At 50.8% G+C, this 24834-nt stretch overlaps 1 protein-coding gene across 4 annotated transcripts in view; it reads left to right on the top strand.

The window, feature by feature from the left end:
* The window catches only part of LOC114507854 (solute carrier family 23 member 1-like), a 50399-nt gene that overhangs the window by 19799 nt on the left and 5766 nt on the right, over positions 1–24834 (top strand). For 2 of the 4 annotated variants that reach the window (XM_028525876.2, XM_036010933.1), the window contains 7 exons: positions 2118–2261; positions 5997–6154; positions 11806–11965; positions 20857–21038; positions 21906–22026; positions 23025–23181; positions 24274–24527. In XM_028525876.2, the coding sequence (XP_028381677.1) occupies positions 2118–2261; positions 5997–6154; positions 11806–11965; positions 20857–21038; positions 21906–22026; positions 23025–23181; positions 24274–24527 (1176 nt within the window). The remainder of the gene's footprint in view (positions 1–2117; positions 2262–5996; positions 6155–11805; positions 11966–20856; positions 21039–21905; positions 22027–23024; positions 23182–24273; positions 24528–24834) is intronic. The other 2 variants (XM_036010934.1, XM_036010935.1) reach the window with 2 other exon arrangements.

Genomic DNA, 24834 nt, shown 5'->3' with positions numbered 1-24834 from the left:
CAAGCCTCACCGCAGTCTTGCTTCACAGCCTGCAGTGCACACGATGGCCCCACCCCCACGCACAGCCGCACAGACACACACGCACACACACACACCTCCCCCACAACAACGGAGTATCCTGCCCAAAACGTCAGTGCTGCTGAGGGTGAGAACCCCTGTCCCAGAATAAAGTTCCCTAGGGACCAGGGACATCCTCAAGCTGGCAGAGGACAACTGTCCAGTTCTTGGTCTGGCGGCTTTCTCGCCTCCTCGCTTGGGACAAACGGCAATCCCCTCTCCACCCCGTCCTCCCACTTCTGCGGAGGCAGCCGCAGTGCCTTAGTGCCCTGGGGCCCTCGATTCTTTCAGGGGCCCGTGACAGTGGCTTCGTGTCTTCAAAAATCAGAAGAAAAAAAATGGAACTTTTGTATCAAAGAAAATGTTTTAATATATAATAATAAATTTGCCTTTAGACGAATGTAGTCAGAAAACACATGCATTTTTTGGAAGAAGGGGCGCATAGAGTAAAATTGTGCAGCGCCCACGAGGCTCATCGTGCAGGCCTGGTTCAGAGGTCATTTGCTGAGGCGGTGCTGAGGTAAAGGGTGCTTAGGCACAGAGGTGGGTGTGGAAGCTCTCTCTGGAGCTCTCTCCAGGAGAGGGTTGCAGTGCCTCCGGGCAGCGCTGGCTGTGCCTCCGTGCAGACCTGTGGTCGTGCAGACGTGCAGACGTGCAGACGTGCGCTCTGCGGTCCAACCAGGACCCAGGACCCGCTGGGGCACGTCAGCTAGACTTGGCTTGACTTGCATGCTGGTGGCCTTGCCCCCTCCTGGCCCCACCAGCGACAGTGTTCTCACGCCCCTGTCACCTCCAGCGACATGCTCAGACATCAGCCCTGGGCATATGTTTAAAACCTTCAGAACATGAGACCGGAAGCTCTTTGTAAATACAACAGTTAATAATTATTGGGCAATACCCTATGCCAGGCCCAGGACAGGACTGTGTGCTTCCTGGTCCATTCCCCCATGCCCCACCCCGCTTCATTGAGATGTACTTGACACATAACATTGTATAAGTTCAAGGTGTGCAGTGTGTTAACTTGATACACACATATTGCAAAACGATCACCAACTTGAGATTGGCTAACACCTGCATCACATCACATAATTACCATTTCCTTTCTGTGGTGAGAACATGTATCTACTCTCTTTGCAACTTTTAAGTTTATAATACAGTGTTATTAGCTATAATCACTATGCAGTAGATTAGATCCCCAGAACTTATTCATCTTACAGTGTCTGTTCGCATCCTTTGACCCAAATCTCCCCATTTCTTCATGCTTCCATTTAATTTTCTCCACTATGAAGTACGTGTTAACAACATTTCTGTTTTATGAATCAGAAATTCGAGGCTTACAAATACTAGTAATTTGCTCAAGGTCGGTAAGTCATATAGCCAATAGCTGGGAGGGGAAGGTTTAGAATTCATAGTTAATTTTGGTGACACCGGTACGAGGAATGTAAGTTGGCTGCCGCCCCCCAGAGCAGCCTATGTGCGCTGATTCACGTTTGTCTGTAACATCCACTCACCACCTGCTCAGTCTACACCGGGCACAAGGACCACCGGAACAGCAGAGATGAGCGAGGTGCATCAGTGCATTCTGGGAACTCACAGCCCGGCAGAAGAGATGGATAAAGAACTGTCCATCATACCACACGTGCTGTGACAAGAGCTTCGGCAGATCTCGACACAGGGCCTGGGGGCAGCTACACCATTCTGGGACCAGGATCCCCCTTTTCTTGACTGGCTGGGAGGAAAACCTGCCCATTTTCTGACCTTGGGGTTGACTCCTGTCCCCTTCTGCACAAAGCTCCTTCTGTGCCAGGGCCCTGGGCACGGCGCCCACTCCTCTTGCATGAGCCCAGACTTCTCAGGGAGGCCCTGCTGCAGAGGTGTAATACCGAAAACCATCGGTCTTTCGAGTCTGGACCTAGACAGAAGTCCCAAGCTGGCTAACGGTCATCCTTGTCTCATTGCCTCTTGCCTCTGAAAGGGTGTCCGTTTGCACAGCTGAAATCAGGAAGTCCACTTGATTCCTTTTGAAATGCCCAGATGTGTCCTTCTCTTGTTCCAAGCAGAGGGGCGAAAGTGTTCTCATCTTCCACGGTGCTGGCCAAGGCAAGAAGAAGGAGGGCCAGCGCGAGAGTCCCAGCAGCAGCCACCTGGCCTACGGCATCTTGGACATCCCACCGTGGTATCTCTGCATCTTCTTGGGGATCCAGGTAATGCCACCCAGCAAGCACTGGGTCCAAAGAGGCTCTGCCTCAAAAGCCACATCGATACACACCCAGTCAAATTGGTCGATATCTACACTGCAGTTGTGAGTGCTCTTGCCTTCCGTGTATAATAGCGTACCTCCAGCGGAACTCAAGGCTTCTTGGGTCTCTCTGTCTAGGAGTTTGGGGGTGATAGAAGGAATTAGGGAGGCTTCTCTCTCATGCTCGGCTGATAGGTTGCACGAAAGACATTGACTGGGAGATTCTTTTTTAGAGACACTAACTTTAATTTATTCAGTTGGCAATACCTAAACAGTTTGATAATCAATGCTTAGGAAATCTGGGGAAACACGCACTCTCAGACACTTTTGTTGGAATGTTATTTGGTACAACTTTTCTAGATGACAGTTTGGTGATTTCTGTCAACAAATAAAACACACACAAAGTCTGTTCAGAAAGTATCCAGCCATGTACTATGAAAAATAGACATTTCTTGAAGAAGAATACAAGAAACGTTGTACGTAGGACCATGATGCCTCAGTCCCCTTAAAAGGAGGCACCTCGGGACCTCACACAGTTCTCCCAATCACCATCAGCTGTCCTGTCATATTTTCCTGAATTTCATCAACAGTCTGAAATCTCTTCCCTTTCAAAGGTGATTTTAGTTCTGAGAAAAGTGAGAAGTTGCTGGGTACCAAATCTGGGCTGTAGGAGAGCTGAGTCACCTGGGTGATTTGATGTTTCACCAAAAAACTCTGCATGAGATGTGATGCATGAGTGGGTGTATTGTCGTGATGAAGCTGCCAATCACCAATTGCCCATAGTTGTGGTCTTCTGTACCTTCTGAATAGCTTTTGTGGAGGAATGTTCAAGCTCAATGCTAAATTTGATGCAGATTTATTGCTGTACTCACTCAGTCATTTTGAATGCCATGGCCACACAGTACACATGCTCACTCAGTGGCGTCGACCACCCCCACTGACTAGGACAGTGAAGTCATCATTGTTCACACGTGCGCATTCCAGGCCACTCTCCTTGGCTGCCAGGTTACATGGATGTTGTGCAAACTATTCTTGTTATATTAACAATGGCTGGACTTTTTCCGGACAGACCTCTTCCCTTTAACCCAGGCCCCAATGCTTAAGAATTTCTCTGAAGACATGTTGAGATAAGTACAAAGATGTCCTTATAGCATTATTGATAATAGTAAAATCAAAATCACACAACAAACAAACAAAACCCTAGAATCAACCAAAATATCCATCGTTGGGAACCAGCTAAATAAATTTTGATAAAACCTAATGAATCACTTTTTTATGCAGCTGGTAAAAACAGAAATATATTTACCCTAAAGTGAGGGAGTATTCTCCAAGATATAGTAAGTGAAAAAAGCTAAGTAAATAACCACATATAGTGTGCTCTTTTTTGTGTTAAAAAAAGTAAAAAAGAGGATGATAGAAACAAGTATATGTAATAATTTTGTATGTCTTGAAGGGTTCACAAGAAACTAGTGAAGGTATTTAACCTTTGGATGAGGAACTGGGAAAAGGAGGGTAGCTTTCGACTTTCACTTTTTATTTTGTCATCGTTTTAAGATTTTATTTATTTATTTTTGGAGAGAGAAGGGAAGGAGAAAGAGAGAGAGAGAGAGAGAGAAACATCAATGTGCAGGGTTGCTGGAGGCCATGGTCTGCAACCCAGGCATGTGCCCTGACTGGGAATCAAACCTGCGATGCTTTGGTTCACAGCCCACGCTCAATCCACTGAGCTACGCCAGCCAAGGCTCTGTAATTTTTTTATGGCATGAATTTTCTAATCTCATAGGTGTGTTTCTTTTAATTTTTACAAATTGTTCCATGTGGAATATTAGGGAAGGGATATACATTTTATTTGCTTTTCTGTGTTTTTCTATAAAATAAGAAGAAGAAATGTCACGCTATTTTTATAATATTATGAGCCAGTAAAATGGATACTGTAGATATTTTATCATGACAGGATGTTGAATTTTGTCAAATGCTTTTCTGCATCTATTGAGATAATTATAGAATTTTTAGCTTTTGTTTTATTAATGTAGTGCATCACATTTATTGATTTGTGTAGTTGAACAATCCTTGCATTCCAGGGATAAACCCCACTTGGTCATGGTGTATGATCCCTTTTTTCTTGGTGCCAATTTCAAATAGTTTTATTAAAGACATCGCGTTTTCCACTTCACAATACAGCGCTCATGAAGCACACTATTTCCTTCTCCTGTGCACACAGTCCATGTTCAGGTATCGAGAATGCCAAGTTGTTTAACTATGCAACAGCTCGACTTTTAAAACTGCCATGGCATCGGTTCCAAAGTTTGGTCCTTTCATATGTTGCATGGAACACTGCTAAGTCTCTGCTCAAGGCTGGCTTCGTCAGCTTCTGATGGTGGGCCCAGCGGAGGCCCATGAGATGAAGGGCTCCCCTCACTGCCCGCTCCCACAACCAGGGAAGCCCAGGCCTTCCTCCAGCGTGCCTCCCGCACTCCGCTACAGCGTGGTGATGATGCAGGCTTTCTCCAGCTCTTTCTGCTGATGCTCAGATTCTTCCTCTTCTGCAGTCTGGTTTTTACCGAGCCAGCGATGATTTCATTGCGCTCGTCGAGAACTTTCTGCTTGTCATCATTGTCGACCCTGCCTTGAAGTTTTTCCATCTTCAACAGCTGTTTCCATGTTGAATGCATAGGATTCAGTATTATCCTTTGAATGTGCTGTTCAATTCCGTTTGCTAGTATGTTGCTGAGAACTGCGGCATCTCTGTTCATCAAGGATACTGGCCTGCGGTTTTCTTTTCCCGCATTGTCCTTATCTGGCTTTGGTGTCAGGGTTACACGCTGGCCTCATAAAATGAGTTTGGGAGTGTTCCCTCCTCTTCCGTGTTTTTTGGAGGAGTTTGAAAAGGATTGGTGTTCATTCTTCTTTAAATGTCTGGTAGAATTCACCAGTGAGAATACCTGGTCCTGAGCTTTTCTTGGTGGGAGATTTTTGATTACTGATTCACTGTCTCACTTATTGGGTCTGCTCAGTTTTCCTGTTTCTTCATGATTCAGTCTTGGTAAGCTGTGTGTTCCTAGGAATTTATCCATTTCTTTTAGGTTATCCAGTTTGTGTCTTATGGTACTTTTTATTTCTTTGTATCCATTGTAATGACTCTTCTTTAATTTCTGATTTTCTTTCTTTTTTTTTCTTTTAAAGATTTTATTTATTTATTTTTAGAGAGAGGGCCAGTAAGGGAGAAAGAGAGGGAGAGAAGCATCGATGTGTGGTTGCCTCTGGTGTACCCCATACTGGGGAACGCCCTGCAACTCAGGCATGTGTCCTGACTGGGAATCGAACTGGCAACCCTTTGGTTCACAGGCCCATGCTCAGTCCACTGAGCTATATCAGCCAGAGCATCTTGTTCTTAAATCTCCCTCCCCGGTTCCTGTTATGTCCTGTGCTGTGTTCCTGCCTTGGTTTCCTACCCAGGATATCAATTTTTGGCACTAGAGTCCTACCCTTCAACCCCAGACCATCTGGCTAGTCCCCTGCTTCTTGCTGCCAGGACTTTCTAGTTCCCACCGCTTGCCTGGATCTCTGCCTGTCAGTAACCACCAGGTTCCTCTGAGATCAGCGTTGGAGCTCTGGCCTGTGGCAGCAGAGCTGGGAATGGAGGTGGAGCCGGCAACCACAGCATGCACGTGCCTGCCTATTTGCTCTCCTCTGCCCACAGCACTTCCTCACGGCCCTGGGCGGGCTCGTGGCAGTGCCGCTCATCCTGGCCAAGGACCTGTGTCTGCAGCATGACCCCCTCGCCCAGAGCTACCTCATCAGCACCATTTTTTTCGTCTCCGGCATCTGCACTCTCCTGCAAGTGTTTTTGGGAGTCAGGTAGGTACAGCGTGGATTCAGTGTGGATTCTTTTATCTGTCAACAAGCTGTGCTTGGATTGTGGCCAGAGAGGTGGTTAGGAAGCTGGTGGAGCATGATAGAAGGAACACAGGGCTAGGAGTCAGAGCCCTGGTTCAAGTCCTAGCCCCACCACTTACTGTCCATATTAACTAGGAACCTTGATTCAAGTAACATGAATCCAGATTAGCTTAGGCAAAATTGTTCTTTGTTAACTTAGTAGATCAAGCCAAGAGAAAGGCAGGGTGCACACGCATTGGTTGAACCAGGGGCTCAGATGCCGCTGGGGCTTTCTCTGCATCTCTTGTCTCTACTCAGACATGCCCCTGATATTGGTGAGACCCAGGCTAAGAGTACAAATGGAGACCCACACACTCCAAGTCTAAGAACTGGAGCGTTATAAGTCAAGCTTACAAACTCTTAAATAAAATACGTTCTAATCATCTTACCTGGAAGGCCAGGTTTGAGTTTAGAATTCTCTGACTCCTCAAAGTTCTACTTTGGATCCTGGGGGTCAGGGACGGCCCCCAGTCTTCGGCCTTCCCCCTCCTCTTCCCTCCCTGAGCTCTGCTCCAGATCGCAAATGGTCTTGCATGCATGCATGTGGGCACGCCAAGCTGCCCCTCGAAGTTCCATCCACACACCCCTGCCCCCAACCAGGTTTCCCAAACAGCTGCGCCCCGGCCATCCTTTAGGCCTCGGGTGTGCACACCTGCCCCATGGTCTGCCTTCAGCAGGACACACCTGGGAAAGGGGCCCAGGCAGGGTCTGGAAGAGGCTCAGAGCCACTGGGCGGAGAATTCTTGGGACTCAAAGAGGAAGGGCACATGGACTGAGGTGGGCATGTCTCTTTGGCCCTGCAGACACCTCCCTGGAGGAGGCCAGAGTGAGGCCCACTAGAACATTGGGCTCAGTGCAGGGGGCTCCCCTTTCCCGTGTGAGGGCAGGGCTGTCTCTCCATCACCCCGCCAGCCTTGTTCTCGCAAACAAGCTTCCTGCTCTGGCTGTGGGCAGGGCCGCCGGCAGCGACCCCCTAAAGCGAGCAAGTACTGCTCTGGCTGGCCTCACATTGTCAAATGCCAGGGAGGAGCTCTGACTGGCACAGTTGAAGCCAAATGCCCAGCCCTGGGTCTACCAAGGGAGCAAACGTGGCAACCCCCTTTAAGGAAGGATGGGAGCTGAAGCAAGAAAAATGGATTCTGTTCTGAGTAAACAAGGCAATAGACAGACATCCACTGAACCAGATCCGTGCTCTGGCACCTGTCAAAGCAGGCAAAGGATGACGTGGGCCTGCTCCCTCACAGTAGCATTGAGATATCCAATTGGTATATTGACTATAATTCCCTTTCTTTTAAACCATCAAGTCCTTTATGTTTAAACACAGGCTGCTCAGCTCAATCTGAGTATAGTAAGTCCTGTTGCTCTGGAGCTGGCCTGGACAGAACTGGGAGGGAAGCCCGGAAAATGGGTCTTTGGAGCCCCCTCCCCCCGATTTCCACATGTTTCCTCACATCCTCTCCCTCCACCCCCTGCTCCCCCTGAATCCCAAGAACCTGCTCCATCCAGCTACCGCCTTCCCGGGACATGCCTCCCTGCAGGTTCCACGGGCCTTTCCTGGGGAATCGGCCAGTCCCGTGTCCTCATCCTTTACCACTGACTTAGCAGCTAGCCCAAGAGCAGCCTGAAGACTATACAGGCTCGGGTGTCCTCGTTACAAAAAAGGACACAAAATTATGAGTACAAAATCAGGTACCAAAAAAGAGAATATTCACATAGCATAAAAAGCAAAATCACAACCCATTACAAAATGTTTAAAAAGGAGGTCAATATCACAAATGCCACAGATTCCAAAACACAGCCTGAAATCTTTTATTACTTCGTTTTCCCACAGTTCACTATGAGACTTTCCCCCCCAACACATCTTGTGATTGCACACTCCTTGGTTACCTCCTTGTTGTACAGGGAGAAGGAGAGATTATGCAGTCATTCCCCAGCGTTGGTTGGTCCAGACTTGTTTGTTCTTGCTGAGAGTTGGCGCGTGTCAACACGCCTCACACACAGACCGTAGAGTGAGATTGATTTGTGTTCCTCAGACACAGGCACTCTGATAAATTCTATCGTGCTTGATTCCTATGAAAAAGCTTTAAATGCATGGTGCATTGATAATTGTACTTGCTGCCTTGTTAAGGGTATTGCTGATAGGAGAAAACTTCCATTTTCCCTGCACATTAGTGAGAACCAAACCTCTTCTGGCAATTGAGCATTTTGCCAAATTTTCCACCCACTTGGTTCTGGCTGCACATGTTGCAAACCTTGTTTCTCATCCACCAATCACACACGTCCAGTGCCAGGTGCTATATAGGACACATTTGGATCATCGTGCGACCTCGGGTCCTGCACCTCCGTGTCACGAGGCAGAGGGGGCTGGCACGGTGATTTCACCAAGACAGCTAGCAACGAACTAACTATTCATGGGTAGTTTAGTGGTCTCAACCACATGAATACATCCCAGTACATTCAAACTAAATTTATCCGGGCTCACCTTCCACCTAGCCAGGTCCTAAAAGTGTCATCAGATGTGAGGTGTGGAGTTAGGGCGGGGGTGGTGGAAAGAGACAGTAATGTTAGCCAGTTTGGCTGAAACCTTTCACTTTTGCAAATTTCACGAAGGTGCGTGGCTCATGAGCACACCGGCCCCTCCTCAGACGTTAGAAGGAGCCATGCAGGTGAGGGCCTCACCGCAAGCCTGGTTGTGACCTACTCTCTGCCAGGCCTGTCTCATGAGTAAACGATGTGATGAGAAAAGTTAATATCCATTCATTCTCTATCAGTTGTCTGAATCAAGCCATGCAGATGCAGACCGGCACGGGGCTGGGGCATGGTTCCCAGGACAGGCTGACCATAAACAGCATCCAGGCCCGAATGCTCGTTCCCAGTGCGGCCTGCTTGTGGAAGTCAAACAGGGGCACTCTCGGGCATGCTTCCTTCTGAAGCCATTTCCGGGAGGGACAACAGTGCTGGAGTTCCCCGTTCTCTGGGGAGGACTGGAAGACATGTGTCTGCATCTTTGGCAGGTCATTCCCCGTCTTCCCTCTTCCTTCTTCTCACGCCATCTCTGTGAGCTCAGGTCTCTTCCAAACCCCCCAGCCCGGACACAACGAGGTACACGGTTTGGGCTGGGCTATCTCTCGGGTGCATCCCACACGTGTACCAGGAAGGTGCATAAAGGAAAAATCAGAAACACAAAAATACGTCTGTCTGTCTATCTATCATCTGACTATCTACCTTTCTATCTATTTAAAGAGTAGTGACAAGAAGTTATGAGAAGGAAATGGGGAAGCCTAACAGGATGGGGAGCAGGGTGGAGAGGAAAGGATGGAAAACAGAACTGGGAGGTCAGAGAACAGCATAATGAAGAACGTGTTGATACCTTTGGTGAACCTAAAGGTAGGACACGATAAAACACTGAAACAAGTACATGGAGAAACTCATCTTGAACATGAAAGGTATTTGGACATTACAAAAAGGCAGCCAGTCCATATATTGCATTATCCTAAACATGTAAAATTATCTCACAAGATCATCACATGAACAGAATCAGAAAAGTGTTTACCTACTTGAAAAATTTTAAAAACTCCCTTAACAATGTCTCAGCTGGGGACAAATTTCTGCATACAATAACAGAAAACATTGTTAAAAAGTGAAGATAAACCTCATCATCATAAGAATTCTCATATTCTGGCAGTATCCAAATTCTATCTAATGCGTAGTAGACAGCTTATACACAAGGAAAACCAGACATAAAATCCCACGAATGAGCTCACATATTTCACGGCCAATGAAATGCAAAGTCACATTTATTAGAGCTTCATTACATGCCTATGAAAATTTAGAAAAGGAAAATGATAAAATCCAGTGTCGGCCGGTTTTCCGTGGCCCCAGGCTCAGCGCCGGAGGAATGGCAATGACAAGCACTCCGCCCTCGCAGAACCCGGGAACCAGACGTGGCTGAGGCAGCCGCGGCCGGCTAACGAGGGGAGGGTTTGTACGCGGAGCTGTAAGGTGTTTAACACAACCCCCGGGAGCAAGGCACTGCAGGTGGTTGGTCCGCTGGACCAAGGGCCGACGGAGAAATGTGTGATTAGAATGTAAGCGGGACCTCGGTCTCACTCACCACGGTGTCTGTCCCCAATACCACGGCGCCTAATGCCGGCTGCCTGGCAGGTCCTCAGAAAACATTTGTTGAATGAATGAAGTTACAGCAAAAAAAAAAAGGTTCTCTTATTATGTACTCTTTGGTTATACCCACATACAGAGATTTGTATGTTTATTTTAAGAGCTCAAAAGGGATTTGGCAGTAAGTACAGCGTGTTTCCTATTCAGCCAGGAGACTTAGATTCATAGTTTTTAAGTTAAAACACGTTATTCACACCTTCCAACTCACCACCCGCATGCTCCTGCCTTGCGTGTGCCATGTAGCCCATGCCCCTTTGGAGACCTATGGGTCTAGATTTGCGAATCCAGATCAGTTGTCCTCAACCCCAGCGGCTCGGCAGGACCACCCGGAGCTTCCCGCCCTCCCTGCGCCTGGGTGCCCTCCTGAACCACCCGCTGCCGCGTCAGAACCAGGCACCACTGATTCCAATGCTCGCCAGGCTACAGGGGCCCCTTAGACAGAGAAACACTTTCATCAACTCGATATCCTCCTTTCACAAAATGTGTTCAGTCCTTCTCCAGGATAGCTCTTTCGGATGTCTCCTGGACATCCTGAGTTCAAAAATACCCCTCTAGTGTTGTCGTTTTTTAAAAAAAGCACCTGAACTTGGCGTGTGCCATGGTGTCCAACGCAATCAAGGTGCCAGGGTCCCTCGGCCCACTCCCCACCCCCACGTTGGAACGTCCACGGGCGGGCAGACTAGGTGTGCCTCCACAGTAAGAGGGGATCGCTGGAGGTGGACCTATCAGGTGTGTGCACCTGGGAGGGAAGACAGGTCCGTAGGTGCAGCTGGATGTTCTCATGGAGGCCAGAGTGACACGCTGACGGTGGGGGGTGGGGGGAGGGCCGAGGTGGGGAGCACACCCTGCTAACTGACCTCAAACCCATTCTGTCCATGTGACAAAAAGGACCCTGCAGGTGGAGGCCGGGGGCTGAGGTTCATTTCTGGAGATGCGCGGGAATCTGGCAACCCAAGTGTCAGGCTGTGCCCTCCCCTGTTGGCCAGAGCATGTCCCCTGTCCCCCGTGTGAGCTGCACCTTGGTCTCGGGGCCTGGGGAAGGTCCGCTGAGACGGGGCAGACCGTGGCCCCCGTGAGGCGCGTTGGCTGAGCTCTGTGCTGTCTCTGAGTTATCCCCCAGGGCCTGACTGTCTGCTGCTGGGCTTGCGTCTCCCGGACGGGGGTTAGGTCTGCTGGCCTTTCACCTGCCCACCTCTCCTGCCTGTCCAAAGGTCGGCAGGGCTCGAGGGTCTGAGTGGAGGCTTTGCAGGAGCTCCGTGTGTGCTGAGAACAGCAGGCCCCCTGAGCTGCCTCTAAGCCCAGCTGGGACTCGGGATTGAAAGGCCCCCAGTGGAGGGTGGTGACAGGCCAGTGTTGAAGCACTGTGTGGGCAACTGTGTTCTCCCCCCCTCCTCCAGGCTGCCCATTCTCCAGGGAGGGACATTTGCTTTCCTGGCCCCCTCCCTGGCCATGCTGTCTCTTCCCGCCTGGAAGTGTCCCGAGTGGACACTCAACGCCAGCCAGGTGAACACCAGCTCTCCCGAATTCACCGAGGAATGGCAGAAGAGGATCCGAGAGGTAACGGGACACGAGGGAGGGGCAGGGTGAGTGCGTGTGTGGAGTGGAGGGTTACTCACCTCGGGGGGTGGGGGCTGCTGGGTTGATTCACTTGTTCGACATGCACTGTTCAGCTCCACTGGGCAGGATCCTGGGCGTTAAGACACTGCTGCAGATAAAACAGTGTGTCGATACGCAGGACTGGGTGTGAGGGGGGCGAGACAAAAGTATTCCGACAAGTAAATAAAAAGGGGGAACTTCAGGGAGTTATTGTGCGATGAAGAAAATCAAGCAGGGTGATGAGCAGGAGACGGACTGGGGCTGCCAGGGTGGAAAAGACGGAGGGAGCGTTAGGTGCGCTTGGAAACACTCCCATATTTCAAGGAGGAAGAGTGTGGGCATGTTCCTGGCCAGTCCCAGGAGGCAGAGAGGTTTTAAATTAAGTCATCAAGTGTCATTGTGGGTGCCAAGTGTGGTGCTGAGTGCTAGGACGGCAAAGGGACGAAGAGACACGTCACAGAGATGATGACGACAACGACGATGATGGTGATGACGATGATGGTGATGGTGGAGATGACAATAGGAGCAGGTTGTGGTAACGAAGCTCTTAGAGTTTTCCAGACGTTCCACTACAAGTTTTTCACAGGTGCACAAGTGCAATGTTGCTTTGATGCGGACCCTAGCTGGTGGGGTCCACAACATTATGGATGGGGGAGAGACAGTCACACGGACTACCGAGTCCAGTGGAGGAAAAGGGCCAGCATGGCTTTTTCTCTCGAGGGGAGCCAAAAGCCATGGCCTCCACCATGACAGGCCTTTATTTCTTTCTCTGGGCACGTTACAAGATGGTCCTCATTGACTATGCACAGGTTCGCTTTAGGTGGTTACCTTTTACAGAAAACAAAGGAGCCAATGCCACTAATCACATCACAGAAGAAGGATATTTGCAAATGCAAAGGGAAAAGTGGTCGAACTGGTTACACTTGTCCTTGGAAGGTTTAGCAGGGATTTTAGGAATTTACTTTAAAGACATGCAGTAAACGTTTACTGCCTCAATTCAGGGTGAGGGAGTTTTAGCAAAAGCAAGTCTCAAAGCAGCCTAGGTACATTGCAGGCCTGATTACCCACGGGAGAACCTATCCATGGGCATGGGTCCTGTTCATCTCTGAGTGGGAGCTGGGCCCACACCATGCAGAATGGTCTCCTACATTGCCTGTATCCAGAGTGGGCTCCGATTAAGAGGAAACCAAAGTGCAGGACCAGGTCTGGCTCAGTACCACTCTGGCTCAGTACCACCCTGGCTCAGTATCACCCTGGCTCAGTACCACCCTGGCTCAGTACCACTCTGGCTCAGTACCACTCTGGCAGTGGGTGCTGTCTGCTTCGTCTGCCCACCTGAGCCAGGTGGGCCCCTGTGCTAATCTGCTGGGAAACCCAACCCTTAATTCAGTCATATCATCAGGGCAAGGAACTGGTGGCCTTAATGTATGAGGGGGGACTCAGAAAACTCCAGAATTTATTGATTAGAAATAGTGTATTTATTCTTACATATTTAAACTTAGGTCACCTTCAAAGTACTCTCCATTTGATGCATTACACCTATGGAGACTTTTTTTCTCCACTGCTCCTAACAGTTTTTGAACTCGTCGACATGATACCTTTTAGTGCTTCTGCCATTTTTTTGTTCCACCTCTTTGACATTTCCCAAAGGCAAAACGTTTCCCTTTGTGGACTTTTTTCATTCAGGGAAACAAAACAAAAGTCACTCAGGCAGAGATTGGGTGAATAGGGAGGGTGGGTCGTGCACGGGGGTCGTGCCATTTGTAGCCAAAAACTACCGAAAACTCAGCACAGTGCGGGCAGGTGTGTGTGTGCATCACCCATCAGCAAATGGGCAAACAGGTTGGAAGAACCTTCAAAAAAAAACTCACTGGAGCTGAACGCAGCCTCTCACAACAACGCCAGCTGGTGCACCAATACAGACAGGTTCTTAGCAGGGGAAGCCTGTCCCCCAAAGGGCCCTCCCTCCAGGAGATAATTCCATTTGTGGGTTTTTGTTTTTTTGGGTTTTTTGCTCCCCCACCACAGACTCTGAAGTTTGGCCTTGCTCTAGGTGGGCTTATCTAATCAGCAGATAAGGAAGGCAGCACACTCAGGATTCTCTCCAGAGAGTTCAGCCACCTCTGAGGGAAAGCAGATTTTACAATCCTCCCTGATATTGTGGTTGAGTGGGCAAGGGTGGCTTGTGAGTGAGGCCCTATCTGAGAGAGTACAGGTCACCTGAGATTTCTAGGAAGCCCAGCCACCTCCCTCCCAGCCGGCCTTAGACACCTAGGCCTGGGGCCAGGCCACGGGCCACCTCCTCCAGAGGAGGCACAGACTTTCCGGAGCACCGCCCGATGACGGGGTTCCAGTCCAGAGTGTGTTCAGACCTGCCTTTGGCACTGCCTGCCCCGGGCTCACGAGAACCTGGCCAAGGACATTGCAGGACTCAGAGCGGTGTCTGTTCCCGGGATATCCCCGGGAGCCAAGCTAGCAAGCCCTGGACCGGCGGGGGTCCATCCTGCAGCCTGCCCCGGTCCATGCTCAGGGTCCTAACGGCCTCATGGCTGCGATGACAGTCTCATCCCCTGTATGTGAAAGGTGCAGGCGGAGGGAAGTCAGAGGAGGGGACATGGTACAAGATCCCTGTTCTCGCCCATATTTGACTAACGAGAAGGAATAGAATCAACAAAACATTTCAGTGCATACTGCTACTACTGTATGCTCGAGAATATTGCTTTAGCTTTACTTTTTCTCCCCTATGAACTCAATTAGTCCGTGACCCATCGTAATCATATGTAAATGTGCCCTGATGTACCAGCCACACTCACCGTGTCCGCTCCTCCTTGTCCTTGCAGTAACTCTGGGCCCAGCGGCGTGAGATGGCTGTCAGTTTTAGCAGATCGACCCTGACACCACCGTCCTTCATCTTAGACTGGAGATGTATCTAGAAATGTTGCTAAGAAATAATCTTATTATTTTCAACTTATTTTATCTTTTAATGTTTTTTTAAAGATTATTTATTTATTTATTTTTAGAGAGGGAAGGGAGAGAGAAAGAGAGAGAGAGAAACATCAACGTGCAGTTGCTGGGGGTCATGGCCTGCAACCCAGGCATATGCCCTGCTGGGAATAGAACCTGCGACACTTTGGTTCGCGGCCCGCGCTCAATCCACTGAGCTATGCCAGCCAGGGCTCTTTTAATGTTTATTATTGTTTTAGTCCTCACCTGAGGAGGCCACACTGGTTGATTTTAGGGAGAGGGGAAGGGAGGTAGGGAGAGAAACATCGATGCGAGAGAGAAACATGCATCACTTGCCTCCCATATGCGTTCTGACTGGGGACCGAACCTACAACCCAGGCATGTGTCCTGACCAAGAACTGAACCCACGACCTTCTGGTTTACGGGATGACGCTCTAACCAATGGAGGCGCACTAGCTAGAACTCAACTTATTTTGAGCGTAAAGGGAAAAAGTAGCATCATTTAGTAAAGTAATCTGTCAGGTGGCTCCTGTTCTCCCTGAGCCACCTTCCGTTTCCAGCCCCTTCTCAGCCCACTCCCTCACTCCTGTCAGAAGGCGGGGTTCCCAGTCCTCCTCCACTGTCCTTCCGGTAGCGGGCAGCAAGGGGGACACCGTTAAGCCCTGCCGTGTGACCTTCGCCAAGGTGCTTTCAAACGATTTAATAAATATATGGTCACCGCATCCTCTCCACTGGGTGGGACGCATCCTGAAAACACCACATTTCCCAATCTGGCCCATGAGTAGCCTCAGAATTCCAGTAAGTCCCGTTAAATGGATTTCTGTTTTTCCCATCGCGGGGAACACGAGTGAACCCTTGGGCCTGGGAAAAGAGTGTTTTTATACCCCTCTTGTTTTTCAGCCTGTCCTTTGGAAACGCCTCCCCGGGTGACTCCCTTCCCTGCCCCTCGAGTTCCACTTGACCTTGCACCTCCTCCCGGGGAAAGCCAGCCCTTGGGGTGACCGCGTCGCCCGCAGGTGTGGTTCCAGGCACACCCTCTAATTTTTCAATAATTTCACCGCCTGTGGGAAATGGTGTGAAATATGAAAAGATCCCTCGATACTGTGTTTCTTGGTTCCCTCCTGCCCTGTTCATGCTGTGAAAAGTGACCCTGGAGTTTTATAAGTTGATATTCACGTTTGTGGGCTGTCTGCGCTACCGGCCTCACTATAATAGCAATCTGGGTCAGGGCTTCGCTTGCAGAATGGGCAAAGCTCCAACCAGAAATACTGTGGATGCCAGTTTTTAAAAGAGTCAACCCCCGCATGCTCTGTGAATGTCCAGCACAGGCAGCCTGTGGGCTCCGTGACGGGCCACAGACCCTCACGTTCGCCCACCAAGGGCACATGTGCCCCTGGCTTTGGCAACGTCGGTGACTTCAGAGGGATATGGGGATTCTGTCATTGGTGAGCCTGTGTGTGCGTGCCTTGTGGCCCAAGGTGTCACCTCGTGGGCCTCAGGGACTCCACTGAAAGTCACGCTTCCCTCCTCTTTTGAAACCGAGGGGCATCAACGTGAGCCACCGGTATTTGAGGTTCAGCTGAAAATCCTGTCCCCCAAAAGGTGAAATTTCGATAGCACTTTCCACGGTCCACTTGCCAGGTCACACTGCTGGTCCGCTGGCCACAGCCCGAGAACCTGCGTGATTGCACAGAAATAACTCTGGGTGCGTCTGTGCGCACCGTCCGCTGCGCCCCAGGTGGCTCGGTCCGCTGGCTGCATTCACACCTGCCTTACTTCTCCCCCCAAGGCCTTCTGTTGGCACCTCATGCTCTTCCAGGCTCCCACTTTCCCCGCAGCACCTGTAGCAAAGCTCCACCCGGGGCTTTCTGAATTCAAAGACCCACACGGTGGGGCCCAAGCCTCTGTTGCTGCAGTTTGAGTATCCTGTGACGTAACACCTGACCCAGGAAAGGGGGGGCCCTATGAATCCTTCCTGCATAACCGCCTTTTCTTTTCCTGACTATTACTATCTCCCTTGAATCAGCAAATGATCTTCTTCTTCCTTATTCGAATGTCTTTCTGACATCACTCAAGATATGGGATCTCTGAGGTCAGAGCTTTTGGTGCCATTCGCTAGCGGTCTAATTCCAAACAGTGCCCACTAGCAGACTCGTGAGTAATGACCTTTTAAAGGGAGGGTGACCGAGCAGCTGCTCCAGGCCACAGCCACATGACAGACAGCCCCATGACAGGGCTGACGCACCTGGCTTTGAACGGGGCCAGCCCTCGTGCAGTGTGGGGTCTCACCACCGGACCTCCCGCTACCTCGGGGAGTGCAGTGCTTGCAAGGACACAGCGAGTCAGTCTGAGCCGTATAGCTAGTGAATTTCAACCAGAACCTCCTGCTGTTCTTCTTCCCGTGGAAAGACAGCCCTTTTGCAGGTGCCTGAGCTCTGATCACCCGGATGTGGTGCCCTTCAGCCCTCTAATCGAGTCCTCGGGCTTCCTTTTTAAATCTCAGGGTGGGCCCTGGGTTAACAGGGCTTTCTGATCTCTAGAGAACAGTTCCGTGTAGTTCCAGACCAAGATCGCCCTACGAATGAATGGCGCTTGTCAGGCTGGTGGGCGCTGGGTCTTTTCCCGGCTGATTGCCCAGTCTCAGAAGGCTGTGCGTTGCTGTGATTCTCCAAATCGGGACACTCTTCTTCAGTGAAGCCTCGTTTTACCATCTCATCAGTAGAATGAATCCCAGACCCCATGAGGTTCGGGGGGCTTTGTCTCTTTGTGTTGTGTTTGTGTTTTGTTGTTGTTTGTTTCCGCTGCCCCTGGCGAGCCTATACTCGCGTGTGATACATTCGAATTAGAACTAAGCAAAGAACAAGAAGCAGGACTTGCTCCCCCCGCTCGGCCAGATGCCAGGGGCAGGATTTCCCTTTGCCGACCTCCTGGGGACTGTGATTCCTTCTGCATGCATCTTCTGCCTTCATACCGTCCAAGAAGAAAGATCTGGCACGTTCATTTGTCTCTTCTACCTGATGACTTCTGCGGCTTAAAGCCTCCCTGGGTTCTGACGAACTGTGTGTGCTTCTGACACCACAGTGGCACAAACCTCCGCCACCCTCAGAAGCACTTACCCGTGCTTTGAGGGCAATGAGCAAGAGTTATGGCAAGCAGTTCCCCCAGGGCTTGAACAGTATTAGTGGTGAGAGAGGATGTGTCAGGATACGGGTCACGCTGTCCCTGCACTGAGCGACGCCCATGTCTTCCCCAATACACGTGCTGTTGATTTCAGGTGCGTGATAAACGGAGTCCTCCAAGGCCGGAGTCAGCAAACTGTGGCTCTTGAACCAAATCCAGCCTGCGGTCTGTGTGTTTGTTGTTTTTAAAAAATAATCTTAACTACCCACAAACTAAGAATGGCTTTTACATTTTGTAAGGCTGTTTAAAAAAAAGAATATGTAACAGAAACCTCATCTGGCCAACAATACCCGAAGTATTTACTATCCTGCCTTTCACAGACTGAGTTTGCCACCCCCGCTCTGAAACACAGGCCCAGGGCAGGCTTTCCTCTCGCCGGGGTGTAGGGCAGGAGACTCATTTTTTCCCACTTCACCAAGTGTTCCTCACCGAGAGCTCCAACCCGGGGTTTGACCTCTGGTACTTTAGCTCCATCTGCTGGTCTGGTGCTTTTCACCAGTGCTACAAACAAGAGAAGGTTCTTAGAAGTTTCAACCTCATTCTATTTTTTTTTTAAAGATTCATTTATTTTTAGAAAGAGGAAGGGAGAGAGAAAGAGAGGGAAAGAAACATCAATGTGTGGTTGCCTCTCACACACCCGCTAACGGGGACTTGGCCTGCAGCCCAGGCCTGTGCCCTGACTGGGAATTGACCCTGTGACCCTTTGGTTCACAAGCTGGCACTCCATCCACTGAGCCACACCAGCCACGGCTCAACCTCATTTTATTAATGGGTTGATTGATTGAGTTTACTTGCTGAGCCAGCCTATTGGAATTTAAGGTAGATTCTCCATGTTCCACTGAGTTATATGTGTCCACATACCTCTCGAGTCTTGAAACTGCTGACGGTCAGCAGACCACCTGTATGTCACGATGCCGGCCACAAATAAAAGTGACGTGAATATAGGAGTGGTAGGTATGCCCTTACCCACTGGGATATGAGAGGTAACGGACAGGTAAAACAGAGCCACAATTCTATTTTAAGGAATTGCTGGCAGCAGAAAAAGTAGAAAACTGTGGGAAGGGATGGCAAGTTCGGTCTTTAACACATTAGACCGGTTCTGACTTGGCCTCCCAGTGTCAGGGTAGCTTGTATTCATATGCATCTGCGAGCTGAGTGAAATGAACTACGGCAGTGCGTGGGCGGGACCAACGAGGGTTACTGTGTTACTGGAAGGTACCCACCCTGCCTGTGGAGCGGTGCCATGTTCTCTGAAACTGGACGTGGCTTGGCTGTAAGTGTGATTGCACACTCTGGGGCAACCACTAAAAATTGTTTAAAAAGAAGAGAAAATGCTAAGAAAGGAGATAAAGTGAAATCACATAAAAGGCTCAATGAAAACCACAAAAGGCAGAAAAAAGAGCGGAAGACAAAAACAGGAATCAAGAACAAAGGCAACAATTAGAAAACAGTGATGGATCGGGAAGGTACTAATTGGATCACATTTTTGACCACTTTGAACATCACTGGTCTCAATGCACCAATTAAAAGACAGATTGGCCTCAGCTGTGGTGGTTCAGTGGATTAAATGTGGGCTGCAAACCATAGGGTCGCCAGTTCAATTCCCAGCCAGGGCACATGTCGGGGTTGTGGGCCAGGTCCCCAGTAGGGGGCATGTGAGAGGCAACCACCCATTAATGTTTCTCTCCCTCTCTTTCTCCCTCCCTTCCCCTCTCTAAATGGATAAAATCTTAAAAAAAAAAAAAGAAGAAGAAAGATTGCCAGAGTGGATAAAAAAAAAAAAAACAAGACCCAATTCTATGTTGTCTACAAGAAACCCACGTTAAATATAAGGCCACATGAAGACGAAATGTAAATAGATGGAGAGAATATATACCATGCTAATACTAATCAAAAGGAAGCAGGAACCAATATGTGACTTTCAGAAAGAGCAGACTTCAAAGCAAGGGAAGTTGTCAGGAATAAAATGGAATTGTAACAACTGGGCTAGTAAACTAAAAAAAGGAGCACTAAAGGAAACCAAACCAGCCCAGTGGATCGGGGGCCGGGAAACTGCAGCCAAACGAGCCAAATCTGTCCTGTTGCCTCTTCCTGCACAGCCCACAAGCTAAAAATGGTTTTACATTTTAAGTGGTTGAAAAAAATCAGATGAAGAGTAGGAGATCATCGCGTGTCAGAATCACGTGAGATTCCCATTTCAGAGCCTATACGTGAGGTTTTGCTGGAGCAGAGCGTGGCTCGTGGGTCCCCTCGCTGTCTGGAGCAGTTGTGACGGAGCTCGTACGGCCTGCACATTCTGAGATACTCACGCTCTGGTCCTTCACAGGAAGAAAAGATTGGCAAGTCCTGCAATAGAACACAGGAACACAGAGAAAAATAAAGCAAAACCATGTTCAGTGCACCATTAAGTGATGCTAGTGTTAAGAGTGATCATCATCGTCGTCACTGAGGGCAATGGATACTTTTAAAGGCTATACTTCCTGAGAAGGGTCGTGTTAAGTGGAAATGTCCAACAGGTGGTCCGGAACTAGAGCGAGGAGTGAGATCAGAGCTCTCCTTCTCCCGGGTCCTTTGCGGTCCAGCCTTGCCCCTGCACTGCCTCTGAATGTAGCCCTTAGCGGGGACTAGATTGAGAAGTGGGCTGGGCTGGGCTGAGGCCCAGGTCCTGCCACAAGCCTCAGGATGCCTGAGCCGTGCCCTCTCTTCAGTTGCAGGGCGTCGTCATGGTCGCCTCCTGTTTCCAGATGCTCGTGGGCTTCTCGGGACTCCTCGGCTACCTCATGCGCTTCATCGGCCCCTTGACCATCGCTCCGACCATCTCCCTGGTGGCCCTGCCTCTCTTCAATTCTGCCGGCAATGATGCCGGGGCCCACTGGGGGATTGCCGCCCTGTAAGTCCTCTCGGGGGGAGGGAGTCCCGTCCAAGTTCTCTTTGGTGGAAGGTGACCCAGTAAGAATAATAAGAGCCCTGTACATGGGCCAACTCTGGAGTTTACAGACACTTTGATGAATGTTATGATGCTTTGAAAAGCAATGAAACGGCTACTTATAATTTACTATTAGTACTATGCCGTGAGTGCATGCAGACAATGAGTTAACCGCAGGCAGGACAGACTACTTTGCGTAGGGTTCACAGTAAGTTGAGGCAGCCGGTCCCCTGCCTACTAGGTTTGCGCTGAGCAAATGTTTGTAAACCTCGGGCACCTGCGAAGGGTGCAAAGACATCACTTCAGAACTCAGGCCCATTACAATGTTGCAGAGGGAACGCTTATACACCAGGAGACAGTGACGAGAGTTAGAATGGCAGGCGTGATTAGGGTAGGGGTGGTGACAGCCAGCTGGGGGCATCAGGAGGGCTTCCTGGAAAAAGAGGCCTTAAGCATTTAAACAGAGCTTTGAAGGGACTTGAGGATGACACCAGGTGCTGTCATTCCCTCTGCCCATTGTGGTCTGACCACCAGTACCTGTGGAATGACCTGGGAGCGGGGACTGACTCGGGCCCTGGCCTCACTGGCTCTAACCGCTGCACCCATTCAGCTGCCACCCCCAAAGAACACTAGCCCCCCTTCCCACTACTCCTCTCCAGCCACCAGCAGCTTCTGAAAGGGAATGTCCCCCGCTTTTCAGAGAGGGCAGGACGCTGCCTGCGCTGCAGAGCAGGGCCTAGAAGGGGACCCCGCTGCCGTGGTGGCTGAGCGTCCTGCACCCTCCCTCAGACGGGCCCCAGCTCACCAGGCCGGGTGTGGTTTCCGTTTCAGGACCGTCTTCCTCATCACGCTGTTCTCTCAGTACCTGAAGAACATCGCGGTGCCCGTGCCCCTTTACGGACGGCAGAAGGGGTGTCGCGTCTCGAAGTTCCCGCTGTTTCAGGTCTTCCCTGTAAGAAGCGCTCCCACCCCCTTCCATTCTTAGTTGACGCACCTGGAGAGTGAGGGGCCTCCTGCACTCCCAATGACCCCACATCAAATGCTCCCTCCTCTGCGTGGCCTGCGCTCCGTGACCTTCCTTAGTCCCCCTGCGGTCTGTGAACGCTGCCTCACCACTGGGGGGATGCCATCCCAGGCTTTCTTCCCTGCTTCTCTCCCAGGAGCAGGGCACCCTGCCCTAGGCTGCCGCCCTGGGCACCAGGTGGGGCAGCCTTCTCACGTTCCCTGGGCCCTCCTCCCAGCGAGATACTAGGGCGGCCCCCAGGCTCATTGCTAATGATAGAAAACCAGGGGCCAAGATGCTTAGGTCAGGTTCTTTCTCAGTGGCTCATGGGTAATTCAAGTGCCCCGTGATGACGATGGTATCTCCCTCCTCAGAGCCTTCTCCGTTGCATTTGCACCACACTGCCAGGTATGTGTAGCTGTCAATCACACACGTTCTCAGGTTCAATTGAACAGGAAACTCCATTTCTTGCTGTAAGAAGACACTTGCGCAAAATGATCACATCGATCCCTCACACCCCTGTAGGCCAGGGGCTCTAAAATTCAGTGTGCAAACACATCACCTGGGGACCTGCTTAAAATATAGATTTCCAGGGTTTAGCCCGCAGAGACTAAAAATCATATTTCTGAGGGCCCCGCTCTGCGAAATCCTGCTTCAGGCTCTACAGAGCACTGACTGTAATTCCATTGTACAGACGAGGAAACTGAGGCTCAGAGAATTTGATCCACGGCCATGTGACCGGCCAACAGTAGAAAGGGAGCTGGACTATGTAATAAGTGCCCACCTCACCGGACATTCTGCCTCTATTTCACACAAGGGCTCCCCATCGTTTAGTTTCTACGTCCCTTTACTGTGCTAATTATCCGCCACACACTAAACTCCCCTTGTCCGGGAGGGGTGGCGGGGGCTGGGGCCGGCGCGGTGGTGAAGGCGGCTTCCTCTGGCAGGTGCTGCTGGCGCTCTGCATTTCGTGGCTCCTCTGCTTCGTGCTCACGGCGACCAACGCCCTCCCCTCGGCCCCCACGGCCTACGGGTACCTGGCCCGCACCGACGCCAAAGGCAGCGTCCTGAGCCAGGCCCCTTGGTTTCGCTTCCCTTACCCAGGTAAGGAGAAGATGGGGACCCTTCTGGCCTGGGGCCCGTTTCCAGGACTGCTTGTGGGGTGCAGGGCAGGGGATGGAGCATTAAATAGGGGCGCAGGCAGGCTTTCCTCCAAGGAATCCGACAGTGAGGCGCAGGCCCCAGGAGCCCGTATCAGACCCCTGCGAGAAGAAGGAGACCCCCAGGTTGTCCTAAGGCTCCTTTGGGGACAGGGAATGGCAGCGACAATGCTGGGGCACTGGGTAAGCCTGCTGACAGTGGCTCCTGAGGCAGGCGGGGCACCCACACCTGTCACTCAATGTATTAGTCTCCTAGTTTTTTAAAAAATTTTTATTGTTTTTTTTTTTTATTACCATTTAGTCCCCTTACACCCACAACCCCCACAGCCACCACACTGTTGTCTGTGTCCACGAGTCCTTTTAGGCTCCTAGTTCTGCTGTGGCAAATTAGCACAAACTTAGTGGCTTCCAACAACCCATATTCGTTGTTCCTCTGCTAGACCAGGGGCTCCCTGTGAGCTGGCCTGCGTCTCTCACCCCCTCTCCCCATGTGGGTCAGAGCCCGTGAGCCTGGTAGCAGGGAAGGGACAGCGAGGTCCCCGCCCGCTAGCCGGACCTTTGGGTCTCCTCCCGGATTCCGTAGATCCCATACACGGGAGGCCTGGGACTGAATGAAAACAGTTCTGGGGAGACAAGTTCAAGGCCACACCTTAGGCCACCCTCTCCCTGCAGTTCCTGGCTCAGGGTGTGTAGATAACCAGGTGCCGGGGAGGCTGCCCTGGCCTATGGACTGTGGGGCTGGGGCTCCCTGAGTAAGACTCTCACCTCCCAAAGGCTTCGAGGTCTTTCTGGGAAGATGCTCCATTGCTGGTTCTTTTGTGCACAGTGGCCTCAAGGTCAGGGCGTCTGACCCGTCCTGAGGGAAGAATGGGAGAGCAGGAGTCTGAGCCAAATCCTCCGGACAGTCAATTGTGGGGTTGAAGACATGCGGCCCCATCTTTAAAGCCTTCCAGAGACCCCTCAAGCAAAGATGTTACTTGGGGTTCAGCAGCCTGTTACCTTTTGGGTTCATATTCCGGCTGCATTGCATTTGCAGGACAGTGGGGCCTCCCCACCATCAGCCTGGCTGGGGTCTTCGGGATCATCGCTGGGGTGATCTCCTCAATGGTGGAGTCTGTAGGCGATTATTATGCCTGCGCCCGGCTGGTGGGGGCCCCACCCCCTCCGAAGCACGCCATCAACCGCGGCATCGGCATCGAGGGCCTCGGCTGCCTGCTGGCAGGCGCCTGGGGGACCGGGAACGGCACCACCTCGTACAGCGAGAATGTTGGGGCACTGGGAATCACCAGGGTAGGTGGCTCCTCGGGGCAGGCGGGGACCTCAATCTGCCACTCAATGTATCAGTCCCCTATTTCTGCTGTAACAAATTAGCACAAACTCATCGGCTTCAAACAACCCAAACTTATTATTTTACTGATGTGGAGGCCAGAAGTCTGACATGGGTCTCCGGGGGCTAACATCCGCAGGGCTGCGTTCCTACCTGGAGGCTCCAGGGAAGAGCCATGTCCTTGCATTTTCCGTCATCTAGAGTAGAAGTCCCCAACCCCCGGGGCCAGGGGCAGGTACCTGTGTGTGGCCTGTTAGGAGCCAGGCTGTA

The sequence above is a fragment of the Phyllostomus discolor genome, chromosome 10 (assembly GCF_004126475.2).
Source record: "Phyllostomus discolor isolate MPI-MPIP mPhyDis1 chromosome 10, mPhyDis1.pri.v3, whole genome shotgun sequence".
Classification (NCBI taxonomy): domain Eukaryota; kingdom Metazoa; phylum Chordata; class Mammalia; order Chiroptera; family Phyllostomidae; genus Phyllostomus; species Phyllostomus discolor.
Note: the sequence above shows the minus strand (reverse complement) of the source record. Positions and strands in the feature narration are given on the sequence as shown.